General features: G+C 49.7%; 2 protein-coding genes across 13 annotated transcripts in view; one reads left to right on the top strand and one right to left on the bottom strand.

Moving 5' to 3' along the window:
* The window catches only part of LOC114203682 (uncharacterized), a 34,999-nt gene extending 22,398 nt beyond the window's left edge, over positions 1 to 12,601 (top strand). For 4 of the 8 annotated variants that reach the window (XM_088027490.1, XM_088027487.1, XM_088027488.1 and 1 more), the window contains 4 exons: positions 1,018 to 1,306; positions 2,455 to 2,588; positions 4,662 to 4,841; positions 7,814 to 8,162. In XM_088027490.1, coding sequence (XP_087883616.1) covers positions 1,018 to 1,306; positions 2,455 to 2,588; positions 4,662 to 4,841; positions 7,814 to 7,862 — 652 coding nt within the window. In that variant the 3' untranslated portion in view covers positions 7,863 to 8,162. Of the gene's footprint in view, positions 1 to 1,017; positions 1,307 to 2,454; positions 2,589 to 4,661; positions 4,842 to 7,028; positions 7,179 to 7,813; positions 8,163 to 10,660; positions 10,762 to 11,445 lie in introns of those variants that run through there. The other 4 variants (XR_015769142.1, XR_015769141.1, XR_015769143.1 and 1 more) reach the window with 4 other exon arrangements.
* Positions 8,785 to 23,847, bottom strand: part of PDPR (pyruvate dehydrogenase phosphatase regulatory subunit) — a 33,515-nt gene continuing 18,452 nt past the window's right edge. For all 5 annotated transcript variants that reach the window (XM_088027484.1, XM_028092966.2, XM_088027486.1 and 2 more), the window contains 9 exons: positions 23,165 to 23,289; positions 21,227 to 21,382; positions 20,901 to 21,034; positions 20,384 to 20,532; positions 19,843 to 19,955; positions 18,081 to 18,175; positions 16,655 to 16,744; positions 11,269 to 11,451; positions 8,785 to 10,275 (listed from right to left, as the gene is read on the bottom strand). In XM_088027484.1, coding sequence (XP_087883610.1) covers positions 9,871 to 10,275; positions 11,269 to 11,451; positions 16,655 to 16,744; positions 18,081 to 18,175; positions 19,843 to 19,955; positions 20,384 to 20,532; positions 20,901 to 21,034; positions 21,227 to 21,382; positions 23,165 to 23,289 — 1,450 coding nt within the window. In that variant the 3' untranslated portion in view covers positions 8,785 to 9,870. The remainder of the gene's footprint in view (positions 10,276 to 11,268; positions 11,452 to 16,654; positions 16,745 to 18,080; positions 18,176 to 19,842; positions 19,956 to 20,383; positions 20,533 to 20,900; positions 21,035 to 21,226; positions 21,383 to 23,164; positions 23,290 to 23,847) is intronic.

The following is a 23,847-nucleotide window of genomic DNA, read 5'->3' as shown; positions in this document are numbered from 1 at the left end:
GAACGTTCGCTTGTCTGTGCACCCGCGCCTTCACCCCTTCACAGCCTCCCTCTCGCTCCCTCTCCTTCCCCGCCTCCCTCCCCATCCCTAGCCCTTCACACTGTAGTAAGTGGCACCAGTTGCTTACCCCAGAAACTCTGCCATCATCCTTATCTCTCCCCTTGCCCCATTTTAACATCCCGTTTGTTGGCAAGTCAGTTCCGTCATTTCACCTCCAGAACCACCCAGCCGTGGCTTTGACTCCACTGCCACCGCCCGGGTCTCAGCCCCCAGGCCCTCCCTCTAGGACTACCGCAGCAGCTGCCTGGCCCTGCCTTTCCTCTCGTTCTCCAGCCCACTCCCTGCCGCCGTGGAGCCTGACTGATCTTGGAAAAGCATATCCGATCATTTCATTCCGCCGCTTTAGTATTTTCCTTTGCACTCGGAGCAGAATCCCAGCTCGTCACGATGGCGTCCAAGCGCTGTGTGTCCTTGCTTTCTGCCTCCCTCTCCGGCCTTGTCTTGGGTCCTCTCCGCCTCACTCCTCATGCTGTGGGCACACTGGCCTCCCTTCTGTGCTTGGACTCCGCAGGGTCGGCCTCCCCTCGGGGCCTTTGCACGTGCCTGCGCCTCTGTCCGGAAGACGCATCCAGCTGATTCCTGGTCACCGTCAGGTCTCTTCTCCGATGTCCCCTTCTTCCCGACCATCCTAGTTTACATATGCCTTCGGGTATTCCAGCACACTGGCCTTGTTCCTTGTTTTATCTGTGTCTGGGCCGCCCCTGCCATAGGCGCCCTCACACACACTCAGACATCCGCTCCCTCTCTGTGTCTCTAATGAAAGGTGCATAAAGGCAAGCCCCCCCCCCCCTCGTTGTCCCCTGCTGTCTCTCCAGCTGGCAGAGCGTCTGGAACTGCGCAGGGCCTCACACATTGGCCGAGAGCATGATTAGCGTTCTTTGGGGCCTCCTCTCCCTTCCTCAGTAATCCTGTGCCCTGAGTACAGTGGAATGAAATCTGGTTGCTTTCTCCGTCTAGTGTGCATGTCGGGGGTCTCCGCCGTAGCCGAGTGAGAGCGCACCGCCGAGCTGCTGGCAGACGTGATGTCTTACCGGTTGCTGTCGGTGGTCCGAAGACAAAGGACCGGCCGAGGATGGCAGAACTGGTCGTCGGGGAGGAGCGGCGCGTCGGCTGCCGAGGCGCATTCTGTCACCCTGCCTGCCCAGGCGCAGGTGGTCATCTGTGGTGGTGGGATCATGGGCACATCCGTGGCCTATCACCTCTCCAAGATGGGGTGGAAGGATATTGTCCTTCTGGAGCAGGGCAGGTAAGGACCAGCCTGCGTGGGCTCCCCTCAGCCCCTCCCCTCCCGGTGATGTTGTCCCGCCGGTAGCTAAGCTGACTGGCGCCAAGTCGCAGGACAAGAACCACAGACAGGCCACATCCCCTGGACGCGGTTTTGCGATGCGAACCGCCCGTGTTTTCCGGCTTGGACAGAGGTGGCTGATTTCCAGCACACCCAGGTCTCTAGAGAGGGTGCGTTTCATTCCAGGGTCACGGCACACCGCGCCGTCTTGTCCTCTTCGTTGTAGTCACACAGCGACATCAAGCCCGCGGCTCAGGAGCTTCCTCTGTGAGCCGAGATGAAACTGGCTGCCTCCTGCCTGATCTCTGTTCCTTTTCCCCGTTGAACTCACTCACTTGAGAGCGGTGGTAGATTCACAGAACGAACGTGAAGGTAGTGCAGCGGTCTGTAGGCCTGGGTCCCGTGTGCACCTCGGAGGAACATCTTCGGGTGGGATCAACTAGAAATGCAGTGAATCCATGTGGATACCTTAGTATTAACTGAAGTTCATGCTCTGTTCAGGTTGTTTCACTTTTCCCCTAATGTCCCTTTTCTGTTCTATTGCCTACCAGAAATCGGATGACCTTTAACACGTCCTTTGTATTTATTTCTGAATAGGCAATACATGTACACGAGTCAGATTGAAAATTGTAAAAGAGTGTGTACAGGGAAAAGTCTGCCTCCCACCCCTGACTTCTAGCTGGAACGTTCCCTCGCTGGAGGCAAGTTAAGTTCCTTGTGTATCGTTCCAGATACTCCCCGAGTCATTATATGAGCAAATCTGTATCGGTCAGTTTGTATGTGTGTACCCGGGTATTCGTTTATTATTTTTTTCTCTTTTCTATACAAGTTGGTAGCAAACCTTAAACAGTGTCCCTCCCCTTGCTTTTTTCATTAGGGTTGTTCCGTATTGTTGCATAAAAGCTTTCTCTCGTTCCTTTTTTAATGGCCGTGTAGAGTATCCCATTGTAGAGGGGACCTCCAGCCTGTTCAGTCCCGCTCATGTCGGTGGATACGTAGGCTGCTTCCATCTTTTGATATGACAGACGATGCCGTAGTGAGGATCTTTGAACTAGTTGCATTCACAGCTGTGGGAGTGTACCTGATAGCATTTTGGATGCATCCTGCAGGCTGGCTGCTGGCTCTACGAGGTTCTGTGCTGGTATCCTGAGCACCGCCAGGCACTTGACCATCGAGCAGAAGATGGCAGACTATTCCAACAAACTCTACCACCAGTTAGAGCAAGAGACGGGGATCCAGACAGGTAAGCAGGTAATCCGCCATGTACTGGTCCGCCTGTGCCCCAGACTCTGGTGCTCCGTGCCGTGTGTGGCCCGACGCCACGTCGGCCTGCCGATCTGGTAGTCAGGGCTCGGGTCTTAGGCCGGGCTCTGCCAGTCGCCAGGGTCTGTCCTGGGGCAAGTCTGTTAGCGTGTTGGGCTGTCTCCAGTTTCCCTACCCGCCGAGAGGATTCCGTCCTTACCCCAGATCCTTTCCAGAGCCTGTCATTCTCAGGATAGGAAAGGCTTCCCGGGCCATCTCCTATTATTTCACTCACTGAAGTCTAGCAAGTGGCCACGCTTGGCTCCTGAACGAAGAAGCCAAGGACATGCTTCCGTTTCGGTGCTTGATGGTGAAATTGTGGTCCGACCCGCCGCATTTCACCTCACCAGTTGCTCTGAAGGCCTCTTCTGACTGAGAAGCTGAAACAGAGGTTACCCCTTATGCGTGTCAGCAAGGGAAAAGAACCCAGGGAATCGTGAGCTCAGTACGACCGGAGCAGGTGGAAGGGGAAGGCTGAGCCACGGGAAGGTCCCGCACGATCACGAGTTAGAAGCGTGTCTGTCAGCGTGTCGTCAGGTGATGGATCGGCCAGGAGCCCAGGGGCGAGCCTCACGTCGTGGCTGATGAAACCGTTTGGCGGCCACGGGAAATGTCCTGGGGGAGTAGCGGGGCCTAGTGATGAAATTCAGGACGCCTCCGTCCGTCAGGGTTGCTCTTTGGAAGACCCGCATAATTCAGATCACAGGTAATTCCAGGCTAATCCTGACAAGGATGGTGGCCTGATCTGTTCGCCCACTGAGGCGGCCCTGCCTGGGGTCACAGCGTAAAACATAGTGGATGGTCGCCTTTGCTGGCCGGCTCAGACTTCATGTGACCCGTGACAGTTTTCGTTGGCAAGGTGAGATTTGAAGTATTGGAAATTCTGATGACAGCCTGAGGTTTTGTAGCATTTCCCTTTCATAGGATTCCTGCTCTGGCGAAGTGTCTCCTTGTGTGTAAGTCCTCGATTAAGACTGAGCGTCTGGGAACTGGGATTGGGTAGCTGTGTTCGTGGAGAGAGGAGATGCCAGGAGAGGAGCTAGAGGAGGGGAAGGAAGGGGCTGTAGCCCTCGAGCACATGAGCAGTGCTCCCAGGCTGGCTCTGCCCCGGCTCGGTGCCGAGAGCGGGCGCCTCACTTGCCTCGCCCTGGTCCCCGCCCAGTGGATGAGCCTGACTTCCCCACGGTCACCTCACGCTTGGCCAGGCTTCCTTTAGAGAGGCGAGGACTCTGAGTGAAGATGGTAGAAGGCGTTCCTGCTGCCTCACCACCTCTGGCTTTTGTCGGGGAGGCCTGCTACGTGCAGGACAGGCGGGAGCGAGTCCCTTTTGGTTGGATTTAATTTGATTGCAACGGGTACTTGGTTGGTAAGCAGAGTTTGAGTCAGAAGAGGGCCCACCTAAAGGGCCCCGGGCTGGAACTGCTGACTTCCTCGCGGTCCCCTGGTTCGGTCCCTAGTGCTTTGCGGAGCCCCGCATTGCTTACCTGCTGGGATGCTAGAGGAACCCGAGTCGTAGGCCTCTTTTCTGTAAGGTAAGTCTGTCTCACTGGAGTTCTGGGTCACCATCTGGAACCCCTTTTTGGGCCTGGTATCTCCTTGATGCTTGCAGGGCAGCGAGGAGGTCAGGCAAGGGAGGGTCGGGCATCACCCTCAGTCTGTCACCCCTATTGCAGTTCAGCCGTGGTGCAGTGAAAATGGGATGTGGGGTCCCCCGATGGAGGATTCTGTTATTCGGCAGGACGCGCAGGGGCCGGTCAGTGGACTGCTTTTGAGACATTAAATGAAGACACGTGACATGTGTACAATCTGGATTTCCCGATATTACAACGCTAATCCTCAGAAGACAGTGCATTTATGTGGTATATGCTTTCTGACTAGGGCCCGTTTGGCTTGTCTGAGAAAGCCTCTTCCAGGAGATTTTCTGAGAGGAGAGGGAGTCGGGAAACATAAGGAGCAGAAGAGTTTGAATTCCCTAAAGCTGAAGCCTGTGTTTGGCTTTGTTTTTATGGCTCAGAGCCCCTGCTGAGTTCCTTCCTGTGTCGCATGCCAGATGGAGACTGGAGATTCTGAAGTTGGTGAACTGCCCTGAGACCTTCACTCCAGACATGAGGTGCATCATGGGCGAGTTTCCTTCAGTTCATGTGCTGGCAGGAATGAACTCTGCTGGCCTTTCATTTGGTGGAGGGGCTGGAAGGTAAGTCTTCCTTGCTCAGACCCTGCTTGCTGGGTGCTTCCTTCCTAGAGTTCCCTGTTGCTGATGTGGGGTGTAATGGATGTATGTAATCTGGTATGTTAATAATGAGGAGGACGTACACTTAATTCGAGAATTGTCCCCTTCAAAGTAATCACTGTGGGATATCCAGAAATGTCATTGTGCACAATGTTTTGAGAACTCTTCTTTTGGAATTAGTCTTGAAGCCTGTGGGATGTACTTTTGTTTTGAATGCTTGCCATTCATTACCTGGAAATTTAACAAGTAGGTTTGGAAGACCAGTTAATGAGATTGTTACAGACATATTAGCCTATCTAGTGATTCACAGATGTAGTTGCTCATAAAATAGCTGGGTAATAAATTCCAGTTACTTTTAGGTTAGTATAGTGGAAATCACTGGGTGCTTCTGTTTTCTTATCCTACTGTGTGACTTAAGAATATACAGAGTTTGTTTCACACACCAGTGTGGGTCCTCAGGGAGATGGGTGATATGTCAAGAGCCAGGTACTTACTATGTAATCAACCGTCTGGCAGGAGGGGAGGTCAGATCCATCAACAGAGAGTAACCTCAGGACGATAGAGGCTCTCTCTCCAGGCTGCCACCACGCTGTGGAGGTTAATAGCTTACCCTTGGTTTCCACATGGTTCTCGTCTTTGGTAACAGTATAAATGGTTTTATGGAAAGTGTTTACCCCTGGTGATGGCAAATATATTTATCGAGTTACTAGAGTTGAAGAACATTTCACAAGTGGACACAACCAGAGTAATTAAAATGTGTTTATTCATTTACAAACTTAGTAATATGAAAAGAAAATCTTAATTGGAATCTGGCTTGATAGAAACACAGTGCACAATGTTAATACCGCATTCATGGAGGCAGAAATGCTCAGTCCCCCTAGGTACCTGAAGTCACCAGAGCTCTTGAGAAAAATCCCATCCCCTGAAGTGCCTCAGAGGTCTTCGGCACCACAAGCTGACGCTACACAGGGACAGAAAGGGGCTGAGCGAACTGCACATTTATAAACGTAAATAAGGAGTTACAGCCCTGTACAATCATTACAGTGGCATTTCCCGGATCCCAAGAGTAGCCCCGAGAGTATTAACTATGCTGCTAGAAACCCCCTGATTGAAACAAGCTGCAGAAACTTTCTACCCCTCACCTGCTTGATCTGGGGAAGGGAGGCTATGGTGGGGTGGATGGGAACCCTCAGACTGAAATGAAGTTTCTTTTCATCCTTCCTGTCTACACCCACCATGGGACATTCTGGGGTAAGGCACGATGAACCGGGCTTAAAGGGAGGGTACTCCCAGCTCCAGTTCTTGGTGTGCAAAGGAAATCCTGGCATAGATCTTTTGAAACAGATGCTAATAATATCCTTTCCACCCTCTTGTAATTTCTGTCCTTGAGAGAGAGAAAACCGAGAAGGCAGAAAAGGTTTGCGAAGGGTAAGAATAGGTACATCTAAATAAGAGAAAGCCCATGAAGAAATGTGTAATTCTTCAAGGGATGCAGATTCTCTGCTCAGAGAAGTCAAGAATCATATTATACAATGAATAACTCTGGTGTTTAATGGACAGAAGGCAAAGACATACAAAAATATTCCGTTCTCTGGAAAAATAGTGCATTTGTAGTGATGAGGGACTGCAAATGCAAGCCCTGTGTGGGTGAGGAGGGAGCCTTACAACTCAGCACCTTGCAGTGGAGGAGGCCGAGGTGGGGGCTGCCAGAGAGGCACTGCCAGGCAGAGTCGGGGCTCACAGCTCGTTGCGGGACACGGTTAGTGCCTAACAACCCTTCTGTCAGCTACCATTTCTGCCCCTCTGCTGTGCTGCTCCTGAATCCATGTGCCTGCAAATGACTATTCTTGACTCGTGAAAATGTTCCCTTTATCGTGCTGATAAAAGCTGCTTTTATCATTTTGGGGAGGGATGTGGGTGCAGGGGGGTGTGCAAAAGAAAATGGAAACAGGAGAAAGTTCTTCAGTATTAAGCAGTAGTGACCACACCTCTACCTTGGACACTAAGGGGGATGCTTGCTGCTTATACTGGTCCAGCAGCTACAAAGAAGATTGAACCCAGTAGCTACCCCTGAAAGTCAGCCAGGACACAGCCTTCTAGGGTCAGAACCAAGACAAAAGGTTATAGAAGCTTCCCTTTTATCTCCCTTAGGTTCTCAGAGGAGGGTAAAGACTCACTCTGATGCCAGCACGTGTCCGTCAGGCAGAGGATAAACCGAGCCAAAAAGCAAAGTGAGCAGTCAGCTCTTCAGTGAAGCTAAACCACTTTTAGAAAGCTGCTGTCATTCCTGCCCCATCTGTGGTATGTGGGGGGGGGAGGGGTTAACATTTCAAATGCACTCAGAGGCAGGGTAATGGAGAAAGTGGAGTTACTTCACTTTAGTGATTTTCGAAAGAGGTAAAAGTGTTGGTCTGTACAAGAAGGTAGAATCCATGGACATGTCTCCTGGTGAGAAGCCAAGTGACCGGGTTTCTCCTGCAGAAATGGGGTAACTGAGGTTAATCAGAGCTTAAATGGTCTCTGGGCCCCTGGCCTGAACGGCAGCTCTTGTATTTGGGGGTACAGGGAGGGACCCCTGCCCCCAGCAGAGCACTAGAAATGTAGCGGGAATAGTTTGGTTCTCTCTCCTGGAGCAGGTCCTGCCCATGTGGTGGTCTGTGGCTCCAACACAGGTTAGCAGGTAGTTCTTGTCCCTTGCTCTTAAATTTTCCAAATTAGAGCTTTCCTGACTTTCGTGCTATTGTTATGGACAAGCAGTGTGTCTGCTGCAAGCTTCCATATAAGACGAGTGACCACGGCAGGGCTGGGAACCAGGATTTACATGTGGCGCGAGTAAGCAGGGACTTAGCAGGTATTCCAGGGGCGGAGAGGGGCCACAGGAGACTGGCAGCCGTGAGTTTTCATCTGCTTTAGGCTGGTACACTTTGTGTTTCCAGGTTTAAAAAGGAGAGTAGAGCCCCTCCCTCAAGAGAGCACAAGAGGTGACGGCAGATCATTTTAGAGAAAAAAAGGACCAGCCATCGTCCAGTCTGGGAGTCCAGATCTGAGGGATCTCTAGCGAGAGATGAGTGATCACACAAGGTAAGTGCGCGTGGCCTGACTGCCTGGTGTGCAGGGAGGCAGGAGTCACCCCCTTCAGAGTTAGGACCAAAGAGGGAAACTACTAGATTCACACTGATGATGTCTGAATTGAGCAAGAGACTTCAGGGGTGAGTGTCAAAGTGGCAGAAGTGAAATGTGTGTGTCAGGGGCCCTCAATAAACAAGTGATGCCCCAGGATGTTAACATCTCGCCAGTCTTTTTGTGACCCTTATTTATGGCTAAGATAAAATTAACACATAAATCTAGAATGTCTTTTAGATTCAACCCTAAACTTTCATTTACAAAGACGAGCATGGCACAGAGCACGGGATACTCTGTGTATCCTCGATACTTTAGCACCGAGTTCCTTGGTCAGCTGGGCCCCTGCCGCTCACAGCTGAGTCAGCCCAGCGCCCAGTCCCTGCTCTCCTACGCGCATCTCAGCTGCTGCACTCTGCTCTGCAGCGGGGCAACCCGCCTGCCCCTTTCTCCTCCCTACGCAGGGGCAGCAGCTCTCTGGAAACAGAGTTCTAACGACCTAATCAATTGAGACCTCTTTGAGCAGTCAGTAGTCAAGTAGGAGTTGTCTGGCTGGGGAAATGGCAAGCAGTGTCTAGAAGGAATCTGTCTGATTAAACAGACCCCAAGAGACGCCACAGCAGACAGACCCACCTGAGAATTTTAAGCTCCTCTAAAACAAATGACTCTTCAGTATAGAGGCCTATCAGAGCTAATGCTTCCAAGTTACGACGACAAAGATTTAAAATCTGGAACAGCAAAGGCTGGGCACAGACCCTACCTCCTACCTCACGGGGGGGGGGGGGGGGGGGAGGGCCTTCCTGGCGCCCCAGGCCCTTTTCCATTCCAGAGACCCAGAGCGCCGGCTGGCTGGGCAGGCAGCCAGCCGACTCACGTACCCTCTCCACAGACCCCTGGGGTTACTCTGGGGGCATCTGCCTGTTCTGGGCCAGAGGAAGCCAAACATGGGAGGCCAGCAGCGCGCTCAAACTCAGAACAGCCAGCAAGATTTGGTTCCTCACCAGGGTAGCACACACCCGCCCTGTTCCAAAGGGACAGCAGTGCCTGCTGAACAAGGGACCGGTGAGGGAGATGCTGGGTTGGGTCACTGAGCTCGGAGCGGCAGGAAGCAGCAGCAGCCTTCTAAGGGCGGGAAACCACCTCGGTGCTGAGCACCTTCAGAGAGCAGACCCTTTCAGCTGGGAAGAGCAACACAAAAGGCAACATGGTTTTTCCCTTTCAAACACCGGCTTGTTTACTCAGGCCAACAAACCCTCTGAGAGAGAAAGCTGACTGAGACAGGAGGAAGATTTTAGGCCGGAGCCAGGTCAGCTGTTTGCTAGAGACCAGGTAACGTCCACGTGATGCCTCTCATGAATGAGGTAGATGGTCAACCTCTTGCTAGAGGTATCAGGGTGCCCACCCACAGCCCAATGGAAAAGGAGAATGGTCTGCCTGGCGCAACAGCACGGGCGGGCTCGAGCACAGGGCTGATTCAGACACACAACGACCCACCAAAATGAACAGGTTGCTCCAAGAAAACTTAGCCTCAGGGAGTGGGACTCGTGCCTGGAGGCCTGTACACCACCCGCTTCCCTTGCTTCGAGACATTAGAAATCAGACTGTCATGGTTACCTACTTCCACAAGTGGAGTTCGCACCTGTCCTGCCCATCAGACATGTTTCATGTCGCCCTGGGAATCTGAGGGGTGAAGGGGTCGCTGGGAGGGTGGGTGGGATGGGAAGGTACAAAAGGGAGGAGGGAAGGTGGAAGGAGAAGAGAGCCTGCAAAGCAAAAGATTTAAAAGCAGGTGAAGTTTAAAATCCCATCAAGGAGCTGGGGGCGGTGGGAGCCCTGCGGGAGTGGGCAGGTGGGGAAGTGAGGCTAGTGGCCATTACTTCCCGTGCAAGTCACTGAGCTCCACATCATCCTTCCGGCGCTTGTGGGTGAAGAGCGAGGTGACCGGGTAGAGCTTTGCCTTGGCCTGGAACCGGTGTCCTGCGATGTCAATCTCATACTCCCCCCGGTTGATGAAATCTGCTGTCACCACCTGTTCTTCCCCAGTGTCCTCAGAAAAATTGTGCACGAAGCCCAGGCAGACATGGCGCTCCAGGGTGTAGCTGTAGGCACTGCTGGTGGTCTTGCCCGCATACTGCCCGTTGCGGTAAATGGGCTCTCCCCACCATGGCCAGAGGTCCAGGTCAGTGTCATGATCGTCCAGGATGAACATGGTGAGGCGTTTGTACACCCCATTCTGCTTCTGCTGCAGCAGGGCATCTCGGCCAATGAAGTCCATCCCCTAGGGAAGAAGGGCAAGGCTGACACGGGGCAGCCGCACTGGAGGCCGCACTCACCCCCCGGGTGGCTTTCCCACCACATGAAAACCTGCTTTCACCATATTAAAAGACCTCAGAGAACTTCTATAAAACAGGCATACATTTTTCAGAGTTCAACCACAAGACCACATAGAAAAAAAGAGGAAGAAAAATCCTCCGAATGTACTTGCTAGAATTATTTTAGAAAAACTATTTTTATATAATCTCGACAAAAAGCCCATGCATATAGGTTTGTACAAGAAACCGCAGCAGGACAGAAAGTGCGTGATTATGAACAGATAAAACAGGTGTTTAATTTTCTTCATACTTTTCCCTATTTTCCAAAATTAGTATTCATTACTTTTATAGCAGAGAAAAATCGTAATTGCTCACCGAGAAGACTGGAGGCCTACCGCCCTGCGGGGGAAGGACTGAGATTTTGTTCAGCTGCGGTGGAGCAAGCACGTGGAGGGCCGGCTGGGGGGGGGCGGGGAGGGCAGAGCAGAGGCGCCGCTGCTGGGGAGGGTGGGTCGGTGAGGGGCAGGGGTGGGAAAGAGACTCAGCACTAACTTCCTCTTGACCTGGGACTTTTTAAAAAAAAAAATGTTCCCACTACTTTGAAAACCACACAAAAAATGAGGCATTTGAATATGAGAGGAGTACTGTGTACACACGTCTGTGGCACATTAGTGGAGAAGCTTCCCTGGAAGCCCAGAGTCTGCAGGAGCGCCAAGCAGGGCTCCGGGCTGCTTCAGACAGTGGGGCGTGCAGCTCCTGAGCCCAGGGCTGGGGCGGGCAGCGGGCGCCAATGCTCACAACCAGTTTCCTTATTAGGACAGACACGTTTTTCCTTCTAAGGACACCATCCTCGTTGCCCGGCGGCCACCCCTGGGCCTTCCCCTCAGCCCCTCCCTTGAGGGAGAGTCGGCGCGGGGGGGGGGGGGGGGGCAGGGCAGTGGGCTGTGCAGATACAGTACCTTTTCCAGTTTCACCCGAGATTCTCGTCCACATTCCAGGGGCGTGGTGAGGGTATTTAAATCCTGACCCCAGAAGGCAAAAAACTTCTCAATCCGCAGACTACGAAGAGCATAGTAGCCAGCATTCCGGATCCCGTATTTCTGCCCAACACTCATCACCTCGTTGTACACGTGCAGGGCGTACTGGGGGAGGAGACGGAAGGTCAGTGAGCTGCGCACCCTCAGAATTCAACACGGGCTGTGTCTGCAGTGCCAGGGGTGGACCGCCTGCACCCTGACAAGGCAGAAGGGTGTATGAAATTCTCAAGACGTCTCATCCTTGACATAACAAAGCACTACAGCCCAGGGGTCGTGAGCCAGGGTCACCGCGAACCCCCGTTTAAGCTCCATGAAAGCAGTACCCGTATCCCTTCTCTGTGGTGCCTAGGACAGGAAGCAGTCCTCAAATGCGAATCCCAGACGCACTCGGACCTCCCCATCCGTGGCCAGGCCCCTAACTGCCTCTCCAACAGCCCACTCCTCTGCCACTTGCTCTCTTGCCCCACTCACTACCCCCGTGACCCCTCATGCATGGCCTGTGCTGAAATGTGGGTCACACACAACTCTGTGTACAGTCTGACTTTTCACAGATGATGGCACAGCGGGAGACCCAGATCAAGTCCCAGAGGAGCCAGGAAGGCGGCGCACCCTGACCCGTGTCCCACAACAGCCAGCCTCCCACGGCATTCTCTGCTCCGTTCCAGAAACCATAAGTATCAGCTTAAGTAAACAAAGTTTGCCAAACGGAAAGCAAATTTTCAATCCCTACCTAAACATGCTGTGTGGAATCTAAAGCCCAGAACAGTCATCATTTGCTTTAAAAACTGTTAACACAGACAAAACGACGAGAAATCAGAGAAATATCGTACAACTGCACTTCTGAGCAGAATCTAAAACCACAAAGAAACGCAAACTCACGGAAAAAGAGACCAGAGCTGTGGTTCGAGAGTTGGGAAGTGCAAGGAGGGGAAGTGGAGGAAGGGGGCAGAAGGCACAGACTTCCAGGTTGGAGACAAATGAGAACCAGGGAGGGAGGGAGCAAACCACCTGATGGCCCTGTCAGGGACCCTGCTGTGTGACAGATGCGGAAGTTAAGAGAGTGAATCCCAAGTGTCTCCATCACAAGGAACACCCCTTTAGTGCTTCTTATGGCATCTCTGAGATGAAGGACACTCGTGAAACTGAGCACAGACATTCTTTCATGGGACCTGTCTGTCCACCAGGCCACGCGCTGAAACCTGACCAATGACGTGTGCCCATGAAAGCTCAATAAAAGTGGAAAACCAGAAAAACACCTGGCTCCCTGGTGTTGCAGTTCTTCCCCCTGGGGGGGGGGGGGCAGTCCGCTGCCCTGCCAGTCACACTCCTTGGGCTGAGTCGGCATCTACTGAACGGGCCACGGTGGTCAGGACGATGTGACCCGCGGGAAGAGCCCCTAGAAGAGCCCCCGTGCTACCGAATCTGCACACAGCTGTGGAGTCTGTACGCGTGAGCCAGGCACCCGAATGGGGGTGGGGAAGGGGGGACACTGACATGGAAACGAGATTAATAAAGGGCCTGCATCCCTGGTGCCTTCCGTTCAGTGCTTTCCAGTCTCAAGCTGAATACTGGAGTTAAGAGGAAGGCCAGGGAAGAAAGATTTAAAGCAGGTAACTAGTCTTGGGTTAGGTGAGAAAACTCCCCAGCATGTAGTCATTTTCTAAGTGCTGGGGATTTAGTGTGAACTGAACAAGAATCTGCCATTTGCCACCATGTTTTCGAAGACATTTCCCTCAAAGAGACAAGTGTAGTTGACTAGTTCACATGGGCTTGAACTGCGTGGGTCTCACTTCTACATGGATTTTTCCATACAGTACAGGGCCATAAATGTATTTTCCTTAGGATTTTACTAACACTTTATCTCTAGCTTCCTAGATTGTAAGACGACAGTACAAAATACATAGAGCACACAGAATATGTATCAGTCAACTCCTTATGTGATCAGTGAGGCTTGCAGTCAACAGTAAGCTATCAGTAGGTAAGGTTTTTGAGGAGTCAAAAGTTCTATGTGGAGCTTTGAGTGGGTGGGTGCCCCTGACCCCGTCATTCAAGGGTCAATTGTATAACCTTCTTGAGGACAAAAGCCAGCTTGAAAAGAACCCAGGCATGGCACAAATCACCTCTTGGGCTCATGGAAAATCATAAAAACGGGACCAGCCCAGGATAATCAGAAGTAGAAACCAAGGCCTCAAGTAATGAAGCTGCTGGAGCCAGAGCCTCCCCCTCTTCATCGGGTTTGGCCAATTTATGACACAGGCACCCAGGTGGCAAATTCAGACTCGATCCTTACCTGTACAGGCACGAGTCAACTACCTCTGTATCAACTCTTCCCAAATCCTGAGTAATCCCTTCATCTTAACATTGTTATATTTGTCTGGACAAGCACATAAAGTTCCATGGGATGGTAAATGCATGCTTCAGCTAATAACTAAAACAAAGCCTAAGGCTGTAAGTAACGTGACTAACATCAAGAACAAGACAATGATGCCTAGGATCCCTATGTCTTGTCACAACTGGACAAGAGAAATTGTTAGGAATAAAAGTTAAGAAAAAACTTTAAAAAAATAAAAAATTAAAAAAATTAAAATTTAAAAAAATTAAAAGAAAAAAAACTTACTGTGTGTATTTAAGATTGGACCCTGAAAATTCCAGGGATTCAACTAAACAACAACTATAAGATAATTAGTAAGAAATAAAGACTACAATAGAAAAAATAGCTTTCAAAAATCACAATCACTTTGGGGTGCCTGGGTGGCTCAGTTGGTTAAATCTCTGCCTTCAGCTCAGAGTCCTGGGATTCAGCCCTGCAACCGGCTCCTGGCTCAGCTCTGCCCCCCCGCCCCTTCCCCGCCTGTGCTCTTACTCAAATAATAAAATCTTCAAAAAAAATCATAATCACTTAGAAGATAATGGAACAAAGACACCCTTCTCATTCACAACAGCAACAACAAAATATTATAACATCTATATGAAGAAAACTTAAAAATACCTCTGAAAGGTCACCAAAAAAACTTAAATAAAAACTAAAAGGCATGGGCGCCTGGGTGGCTCAGTTGGTTAAGCGACTGCCTTCGGCTCAGGTCATGATCCTGGAGTCCCGGGATCGAGTCCTGCATCGGGCTCCCTGCTCAGCAGGGAGTCTGCTTCTCCCTCTGACCCTCTTCCCTCTCGTGCTCTCATTCTAATAATAAATAAAATCTTAAAAAAAAAAAACTAAAAGGCATTCTTTGTAAGATTCATCATGTCAGTTCTTCCTAATATATAAATGTAACATAATCCAAAAAAATGCAATCAGTGTTTCTAACTAGATAATTATAGTTTCCAGGGGCAAATAAGGAAACATGGTTTCCTTCCAGAGTTTTCCAAGCTATGAAGGAGGTAAGTGCAACCAAATATTAAAATACATAATGAAGACTCAGTAATTAAAACAGTGTGATCTTGATTATGGATAGAGCAAGGGAACAGAATGGAAGCCCAGAAATAAACCGAAATACACAGAGGAATTTAGGATCTGGTAAGGGAAGAATGCCAAATCATTGGTTATCCATATGGAAAAAAAAGTCTGATCCCTATCTCATGAAGTACAGCAAGAGACACTGCAAAAGGATGGAGCATTGAAATATTCTTAAAAAACCACAAACCCATACAACAGAACAACACAACTATAAAAGCACTAGAAGAAAACTGAAAAAATTTTATAATCCTGGAGAAGTCCCCTCTATGCATCAAACTCTAGAAGGCACAAAAGATCAACTCAATTACATAAAAATTGAAATGATTTATGCAACATATGAAACATTTCTCATAATTAAAAAAGAAACCTATGTGGCAAAAAAAAGACAAAACGACAAACTGGGGGGGTACCTGGGAGGCTCAGTGGTTAAAGCCTCCAATTCTTGGTTTCAGCTCAGGTCACGATCTCAGGGTTTTGAGATCAAGTCCCACATCGGTCTCTATGCTCAGTGCTGAGTCGGCCTGAGACTCTCTCCCCCTCTGCCCGTCCCCGCCTGTGCACACACTCTAAAACAAAATCCTCCAAAAAAAGATAAATGACAAACTGGGATACACCTCAACAGCAAGGACTGATTCAGACGATGCCTAGAAATTGGTAAAAAGACCAATCATGCAATACAAAAATGCACAAAGGGTATGACTAGAACATTCATCCATGCAACATTTATTAAGCATTTACTATGTGCCAAATACTTCGGTAGGTGCTGGGGATATAAAAGTTAAATATTCCTGCCTTCAGAGAACTTACATTTAAATAAGGGTAATCTGATGAATGAAATAAAATACATTTTATCAGACAGTGATAAGCCTGTGGAGCAAAACAACAAAGGGAAAGCGGAGCAGGAGAGCTGGGGGTGGGGGTTGTGGCTGCGCCCGTAAGGCCTCATCCAGAAGATGCCATGTGAACAAGCCCTGAAGCAGGTGCGGCTGTGAGAGCCTCTCTCTGGGGGAAGGCCAGGCCAGGGAAGGGAAGAGCGAGTGCAAAGCCCCCGAGGCTGGAGCAGCAGCGTGTTCAAGGACTGGCGAGCGGAAGAGGCAGAGGAGGCAGGATAAGGTCAGAAGAACGGGGATGGGGCACAGGCAGGCAGGAGTGTGTAGGTCCTACTGATGAGCTTTTACTTGGAAATGGGTTCTAAAACATCGCTTCATCTCACACACAGCAGAGCGCACTGACAGTGCTGTACCTATCGGCTGAAGGGAGAAAGCGGCGCTGGTACACGCACGCACGTGCCACAGGGAGACACTCATACACACAACTTCTTGTAACAGCAAAGGACTACGAAGAGCTACAACCACAAATGTCTATTAGTACCAGGCTGATCACGTAAATTATGATTCGACGATGTGAAGGAATACTAACCACTGTTAAAAAATGAGGAGGAAGCTCTTCTCTTTAGGTACTGACTGGGAAGGATCTCTACAATAAATTATTAAGAGATCACGGAGAACATCAGTATGCTTCCAGCTGTGTTTCTAAAAAAGGGTTAAGAGTGTGTTTGAACTTGCTTGCATATGCACAGAAATCTCCGACATGACCTACAAAAACTAACAGTTGTATCATTAGTGGTGGTTGGTGGGAACTGGTCAGGTGGCACTAAATCCTTCCTATAGATTCTGATTTTTAAACCATGTAAATGCATTTCCTATTCAAAAAGGAAATAACTTAGTTCAAAATGTTGAAGTCCCTCTATTGGAGCCTATCTCAATTCCCAAGGCCTGGTCAGATCCGGCTCTCCAACCCTGCCAGTGCCCAGCAGGCTTGGGAAAGCCAGCCACCTTCCTCCAGGAGGCTCACCTCTATGGGGATATAAAGCATGAATCCCGGCTCTCCTGTGTGAGTCATGCTCATCACCCGGATGCCATTTGCGTAGCCCACACTCATCTCCTGTGGAAGCAAAGGGAGAAGTTGAGTATGGAGACTCTTCAGAGGAAGTGAGCACTCCACATCTGTTAAAGTGATGACCACCTGAGGTAAACTCCTCTCATTAGCTCTGCACCCTCTGACCCTGAAGGAGATATATGTGAATGAAAGAAATGCATCCTCAAAGTGGTCTGTTTCCAAGTACTGGGGTCACCAGGGATGGAGTACTCTCTCTATAATCTCTCTTCTGATGAATACCACTATTTCAGGAGGGCCAGCCAAGCTGTTGGTGGGAAGTGGAGGCAAAGTCTTTATAAGCATGAAACATTTTTCACAAAATCCTGCTAAAGATTTGTTAAATGTAGTCAGGGGCATGAGGAGCAACGAAGACCAGGTAAATGTCTTCTCCGGGGAATTTGGCAAGTCCTGGGCACCCGTCCGACAAAAGAGGACACCTGATGGCCACAGAACACAGTGCACCTGCTACTCTGGGGTCAGAGGGTGGGCTTCTAATGCTCAACACGTGTTTACAGCGGCTCAATTACCGAACAGGCCTCTGACACAATCACTATTCTTACTGGCAGGTCCCAGATGGCACTGTAGCAACCATACCCCCACAGGGAGCCCAACACGACACACTACTCTGTAGGCTCACGCACGTAGATTTCTCGTACAGGAAGCAAACCATGCAGGCGAGGGTCTGCTGATGGCTAACGGTCAGTTTTCTTTTGCTTTCACTCCGCCATGGAGAAAAAGGAAAACTGTACAGTCAGTAGGTAGATCCCAGCTTGGGTTTGAACTTCCGAGAGTCTCCATCAGGAACTGTCCCCCAGCTGTTTGATACAGGTTACCAAACCACTGGTCTGTTTGGACCTCTCTTAGCAGTATTCAGCTGCTGTTTCTTTTACTCAGTTACAAGTTGCCAAATATAAGAAACTTACATAAGCTCTTCAGGGATTCACCTAAACTGCTGCTCACCTAGAGATGCCAGTACACAGAAGTTACCCTGTGACGGGAAAGGGAGAAGCACTGCATGGAGAGGGGACCTGACCTTAACTAGAATGTTTTGGCATCCATGTCATAATCCTTTAATTTACAAAATTTAATCCACTGCTACACAAAGCAATAAATATATAGGGCTGACACTCATAGAAGTTAAATCCACTTCAAAGATATCCTAATGCTTACTGAATAGGGAGACCTGGAAGGGTGAAAAATAAATTTACTCATTTTTGTTTGCTTAATGAAAACCACAACACCCTTTGTGGGCACTGATGCTGTAGTAAGAACATGTAATTGCCATCCCTATAAAGAAATAATCCCTACTCATTTAAAAAACTAAAACTTTATTAGCACCCACCTTGCAAAACAGACTTGGGAAGTGGTCTGGAGTCATAGGGGCATAGGACAGCTCAGACAGCACATCCACAGCTCGGGGACCGATCAGATTGAGGGCTAAACAGAAAAGAACAAGAGATGCCAGTCAAGGTGACAGCTGAGCCCAAGAGCAAAGTCTGTTTTGGACTTGCTCCCTTACTGCCAGGCAGGTGTTGAGACCATGACAGAAACCCTTTGCTCAGGCAACCCAAAGATGGACAGAGAGCACTTCCATTCTGGCAAACACACCCCTCGACAGGCCTGCTAAGTGCAGCTCCCGCCTGCTGGCGAGAGCGTGCCTGGTAAGAGGGCTGCCTCCTGCCAGGTACACCGGCAGACAGCACCCCACAGCCTCCTCGGCTGCGACACTGGGGTCGTGCGACCACGTCCTGGCCCATGAGAGGAGCCCGCTTCCAGGCCTGGCCACGAACTCCCCGCACAGTTCCCACTGCCTCCCGCTTCCCAGTGCTGCCAGAGGACGGGAAGAGCCCACTCCCAAATCTGCACCGGGAGGAGAGCCCTGAGGAGAGCCACCCAACCACCCTGGAGTCCATCACGTGACGGCCGCTTGTGGTAACTGCACGTTAGCTGCCCTCGTGCGCTAGACAGCTTTGCTTCCACAGTCTGCCAGTCTGGTGGCAAAAAGGAAAACGTGGTTGGTGCCGTGATGAATTGGCAGTGAGGGCCTTTTGGGGACAAGTGCAGGTGTCAGTGAAGTGGGAGGGGCAGGCCTTAAACCGAGAATGTGGACTTGGGCGGGGGGGGGGCTGCTCCCCCAGAGGACTGCTGAGGAGGAGACGATCAGGAAATTAAGTCATTCCCAAAAATCATTCACTCAGTTAAAAAAAGCTAAGGGGAAATTTTGAAGAAAATAATACTTAAGCAATAAATTAAAAAATACTTTTCTGGGCACCTGAGTGGTGCAGTTGGTTGGCCATCTGACTTTTGATTTCATCTCAGGTCACAATCTCAGGGTCGTGAGATCAGGGCCCGTGTTGGGCTCAGTGCTCAGCATGGAGTCCGCTGATACATCCTTTTTTTTTTTTTTTTAAGATATTATTTATTTGACAGAAACAGCAAGAGAGAGAACACAAGCAGGAGGAGTGGGAGAGGGAGAAGCAGGCTTCCTGCTGAGCAGGGAGCCCGATGCGGGGCTCGATCCCAGGACCCCGGGATCATGACCTGAGCCGAAGGCAGACGCTTAACGACTGAGCCACCCAGGCGCCCTGATCAATCTTTTTTAAAGGAAGATTTATCTATTTTAGAGAGAGGGAGTGCACGCACGCCAGAGGGAGGAGGGGCAGAGGGAGGGAGAGAAAGAATCTCAAGCAGACTCCACGATGAGCCTGACACAGGGCTTGATCTTCCAACCCTGAGATCATGACCTAAGACGAGATCAAGAGTTGGATGCCCAACCAACTGTGCCACCCAGGTGCCTCGTCAGATAGATACATAAAATCTTTAAAAAAAAAAAAAAAACTTTCCCATTCATTCAACCAATATTTGCACTCCTCCATGCTGGCTACAGGGGATATAGCAGTGCAACCAAAACTAAAGCACAACTCACTCCACACCTCACTGACAAAAACGTGGGTATTAGAGATCAATGTTGTGCAACCAGAAAACCTCTTGCACACCTCTCACTCTGACCCCCATTTCTGAATGTCAAATAGAAGGCAAATGGAGAAGACAAATCTGGACAGGCTGGCCTTTTCCTGTGCAGCTGACCCCAGAGGCCCACTGACCAGTGTATTTCCAGGTGACATCCTCCAGAAGCAGGTTGCTGTCTTCCGGCATGTGTTTCTTAAGCCAGGCCCAACAGTGGACCTGCTGGTCGGTGGGGGAAATCATGAAGAAACTGAAAGGGAGATGGAGAGTAATCAAAGCCAGGCAGCAGAGACAGGGTCAGGAAGCAGGCAGGTTAACTCATTTCAAAGCAATCAATGAGCAGAAGACCAGCAAGTGGACTCCTAGCTTTCAGAGAGGGCCAGCAGCGCCTAATTCCAGGATCTACCGCGTAAGGACAAAACAGAAGACTTGGGCTTCCTGTCGGTGCCAAGAGAGCATACAGACCTACTACTGTAAGCGAACATCTCCGCCCCCTAGGGTGACTGCTGTGTCCACATGGAGTTTTATATAATCTGGGGTGGTTTTTTCTCTTTTCCTTCCCTTGTGATTTCCGTCTGTACTGCACTGCCAATGGACAGGCCGTGAGTGACTGAAACCTCCTTGTCCCAGGGTAATCGGCTCTGCCGCACGGCGTGGGGGGGCGGCCACGGGCCTCACCTGCGCTTGCCCAGGCGCGCGATGCTGCAGTCGTTCTCATAGCCCCCGGCCTGGTTGAGCATGCCGGTGTGCACAATGTGGCCCACAGGCACATCCAGGTCGTTGGAGAAGAGGTACTGTAGGACTTCCAGTGCCTGGTCCCCGGCGGACTGCAGGGTTAGGGAACAAAGTAGACAGCGTGAGCTCCAGAGCACATGGCCGGCGACACGGTCTGACAGACGGCGTGACTGAGGAGACTCCCTTCGTCAGTCCCCGGGCAACAATGTCTGCAGATTTACTCCACCACAAGAAGCTCTAGAGAAAGCTAGCTCTTGAGTTGAATGGTAAGTGGGCCTCTGCAAGCAGATTACAACCCAGAAACAGCTGAAAATGTAGAAAAATGCTATAATACAGATAAAACACTAAAATGTACCAGAGTCCTTACGGAAGCAGTTTTAAAGTAACAGATGAAAAACGGGGGGCATTCAATGAATATGCAAAGGTTCCTAATCTCTTCTTTTGGTTCCCAAGCACTTACTGTTATTTCAAACTTTGTGAAAGAAGACATGTCAATGACACACACAGCTTCCTTGCAGCACTTGACTTCAGACTCCACAATGTCAAACCAGTCTGGCTTATAGAACGTCTTGCTCTGCTCCAATGCCAGGAGGTCTGTGGACCAGAAAACAACAAAAGGAAAAGAGAAAAGGAGATTTATATTGCGGGCCCTCCATGTATAGCTTAGTAGAGTGTGACAGGTTTTTCTTATTTATTCTTCTAGGAACACATTCTAGCTATAATACATTTTAAATGGGTTTGGTTCTTAAGGCAAAAAGGAACAAAAATGAGAATGGGCCTTTTTACCCTTGTCCGGTGGCACAAAGTACTTCGGCCTCTCAAATCCATGTTTCTCCATCCACCTGGCTCCTTGTGCATCCAACCGGTCATAGAGAGGAGAGGTGCGTAACTGCCTCCCGGTCTGGAAGTCCCAACGGGGAACCTTCAGATCGTACAGCAGAGCTGGAACAGATAGGGACAGTCTCTGCTAGCTCAAACCACAGGGCAGAGAACACAGCATCCACGAGATTCGGGACTTGCTCCTATTCACAAGAGCACACTCTCCAGGCTAACAGGGCCTAATATGGAAATGGTACCCGGTGTAACAAGCCGGCTCCAAAAGAAAGACTAAGGCTGCAAGAGCTGCTATCATCCCTCCACAGTTACACAGCTGTGAGTCACAGAGCAGCTCCAGGTCTCTGTTCACAATCATCGTTTCAAATCAGTAGGCAGAAACAACGGCAGACTTCCACAGCAGAGAGCAAGGCTGCATGGCCAGAGCACATGGGGAGTGACAACATGTGAAAACATAGCGAGTGCTTCCTTACCAGGGCCCGAGTCGCTGAGACCTCAGAACTGTTACAGACCTCTCTCTCTGACATCTAACCTGTTTCCCAAGTGAAAGGGCACACAGCATACCCTGATTTGGTGGCTCTGAAATCGGACAGGTTGCATAGTCTTGGCCCAGTAACATATTCACATAACAAAGCTAGGGTCAGAATTTACTTTTCCTAGGGTCTAATCTGCTACAGCAAGATGTAAAAACAGCCAAAGTGTGAGCTCGAGTCCCTTGCACAGAGAAAACCTGACTTCACGGCATTCCACACAAGAGGGACGGCGGGGGCGGGGGGGAGGCTGAGAGAGTCAAGAGAAGGGAGCCGCACTGCTTGCCTTATCTTGTGACGATTTTTCAGTCTCCTCTCACACTTAAGGTCCTACTTACCCTTTCCCCACTTTCTGTCGTGCCTGCGATTCCTGTTATGTGAGAATCGGAGGCAGCCACCGTAAGTGTCATGTCATCAAAGAGAAACTTAAGCTCCATTATGATTTGCACAGGTTCTAAAGTAACTATGGCTGGAGAAGTCAGGACTTATAGGAGTTCAACATTTTAACCAAAATAATTGTTAAAATTAAAGAACCTTAGTGGCCACCCACCCTGCTGCCAGGCCCTCTGTCTCCCACAGACGGTTCTCTGCCCCAGGCCAGAAGTGAGCACGCAGGTGCTGAAGGTTATCCGTTATCCAAAAGCCCCATCATGAATGGAACCCCCTGCTACTAAACCAACAGTTCACTGTTAATCAAGAATGGTGCTCACAGCCAATGTAGAAACTTGGCTGTGAGCATAAATATGCCCCAAATATTTAGGAATATTTTGGCAAAGTCTCAGAATAATTATTCCTCAGTATAGGGCAGTGAAATGACAGTCTGATTTGGTTCAATTCCTGATACAAAAGCTGACCCTAAGGGTTTACTAGAAAGTAAATCAGACACAAGGTAGAGTACCAAGTTAAAACGAAGAAGGCTTCAAAGCTGGAGGAAAGAACAAGGAGAACAAAAACGTATGTTTTGTATTTACACGAGAAGTGGTTTCCTATCTTGTTAGCACGTAACAGTTAATGACAAAAATCACTCAGAGAAGCTTGAAGCTCTGAGAATAACGTGGCAAATTCTCTGCCCTGGAAAGCAAATCATGATCTCAAAGATCAAGTAGGGAGTGAGAGCATTCACCTGGTACGGGGACTTCTTCAGGCACAGTGGAAAGCGGACAACACTAGGCATCCAAAAGGAGCTGCCGAGGGGAGGTGGACAGCAACTACCACCCGGAAGGCCTATTCTTCCTAGTCCCAGTGGTAAATAAAAGACAATATACTAAAGAGAAGGTTCCATAAATACCACATGGGGCCTAATGCTTCAACCAAACATCAGAAGCTCGACTCGGGGCAATTGGGAATGAGCTCCACTCACGCATGACTTCCATGACCCGGTGGCGCAGAAAGGTGCGGCTGCTCTGGAGGGCTCCAAAACGCTTCAGGTCCAGCTCCCAGATGTTTTCCGATGGGTAACCGTGCACCATCCATTCAGCGAGGTACCTGTTTAGATGTGGGGGAAGTTGCTAGACCTCGGATGGGACACTCTCCTAACTGTACGAGGAATCGAGAACCAACAGAAACATCCCATCTTGACACAGACTGGCTGAGAAATTCTGGGCCATTTCCTTAACTTTTCTGAACAAACATGGACCCATCTATTACTCTCAAAACCGCTGAGGATTTTAGCTCTAATAAGATTCCCTAGAAAGTGCTATAAAACAAGCCACATCTATGAAGAAACACTAAAATATACAAATGTACTCTAATTTATCCAGCCAGTGGTTTTTTTCTGGAAAACTCTCGGAGGTTATACAACTATCTGACCACATCTCAGCTCCACTTTTGGTAACTCCTCTTCCATAACTGTTTTCAGAGCCATGCTACAAGTCACTCAAGAAAAATGGCCTCATGAATAAAAAATTAAAAAATTTAATTGTGGTAAAATACACAGAACATAACAGAACATAGAACAAAAGAGAACATAAAATTGACCATCTTAATCATTTTCATGTGTGAGGTTCAGGGGGCATTAAGTACTTCAACACTGCTGTGTGACTG

This window comes from Eumetopias jubatus, unplaced genomic scaffold, assembly GCF_037043125.1.
Source record: "Eumetopias jubatus isolate StellerSeaLion01/CBP00866 unplaced genomic scaffold, mEumJub1_p1.0 scaffold_10, whole genome shotgun sequence".
NCBI lineage: Eukaryota > Metazoa > Chordata > Mammalia > Carnivora > Otariidae > Eumetopias > Eumetopias jubatus.
Note: the sequence above shows the minus strand (reverse complement) of the source record. Positions and strands in the feature narration are given on the sequence as shown.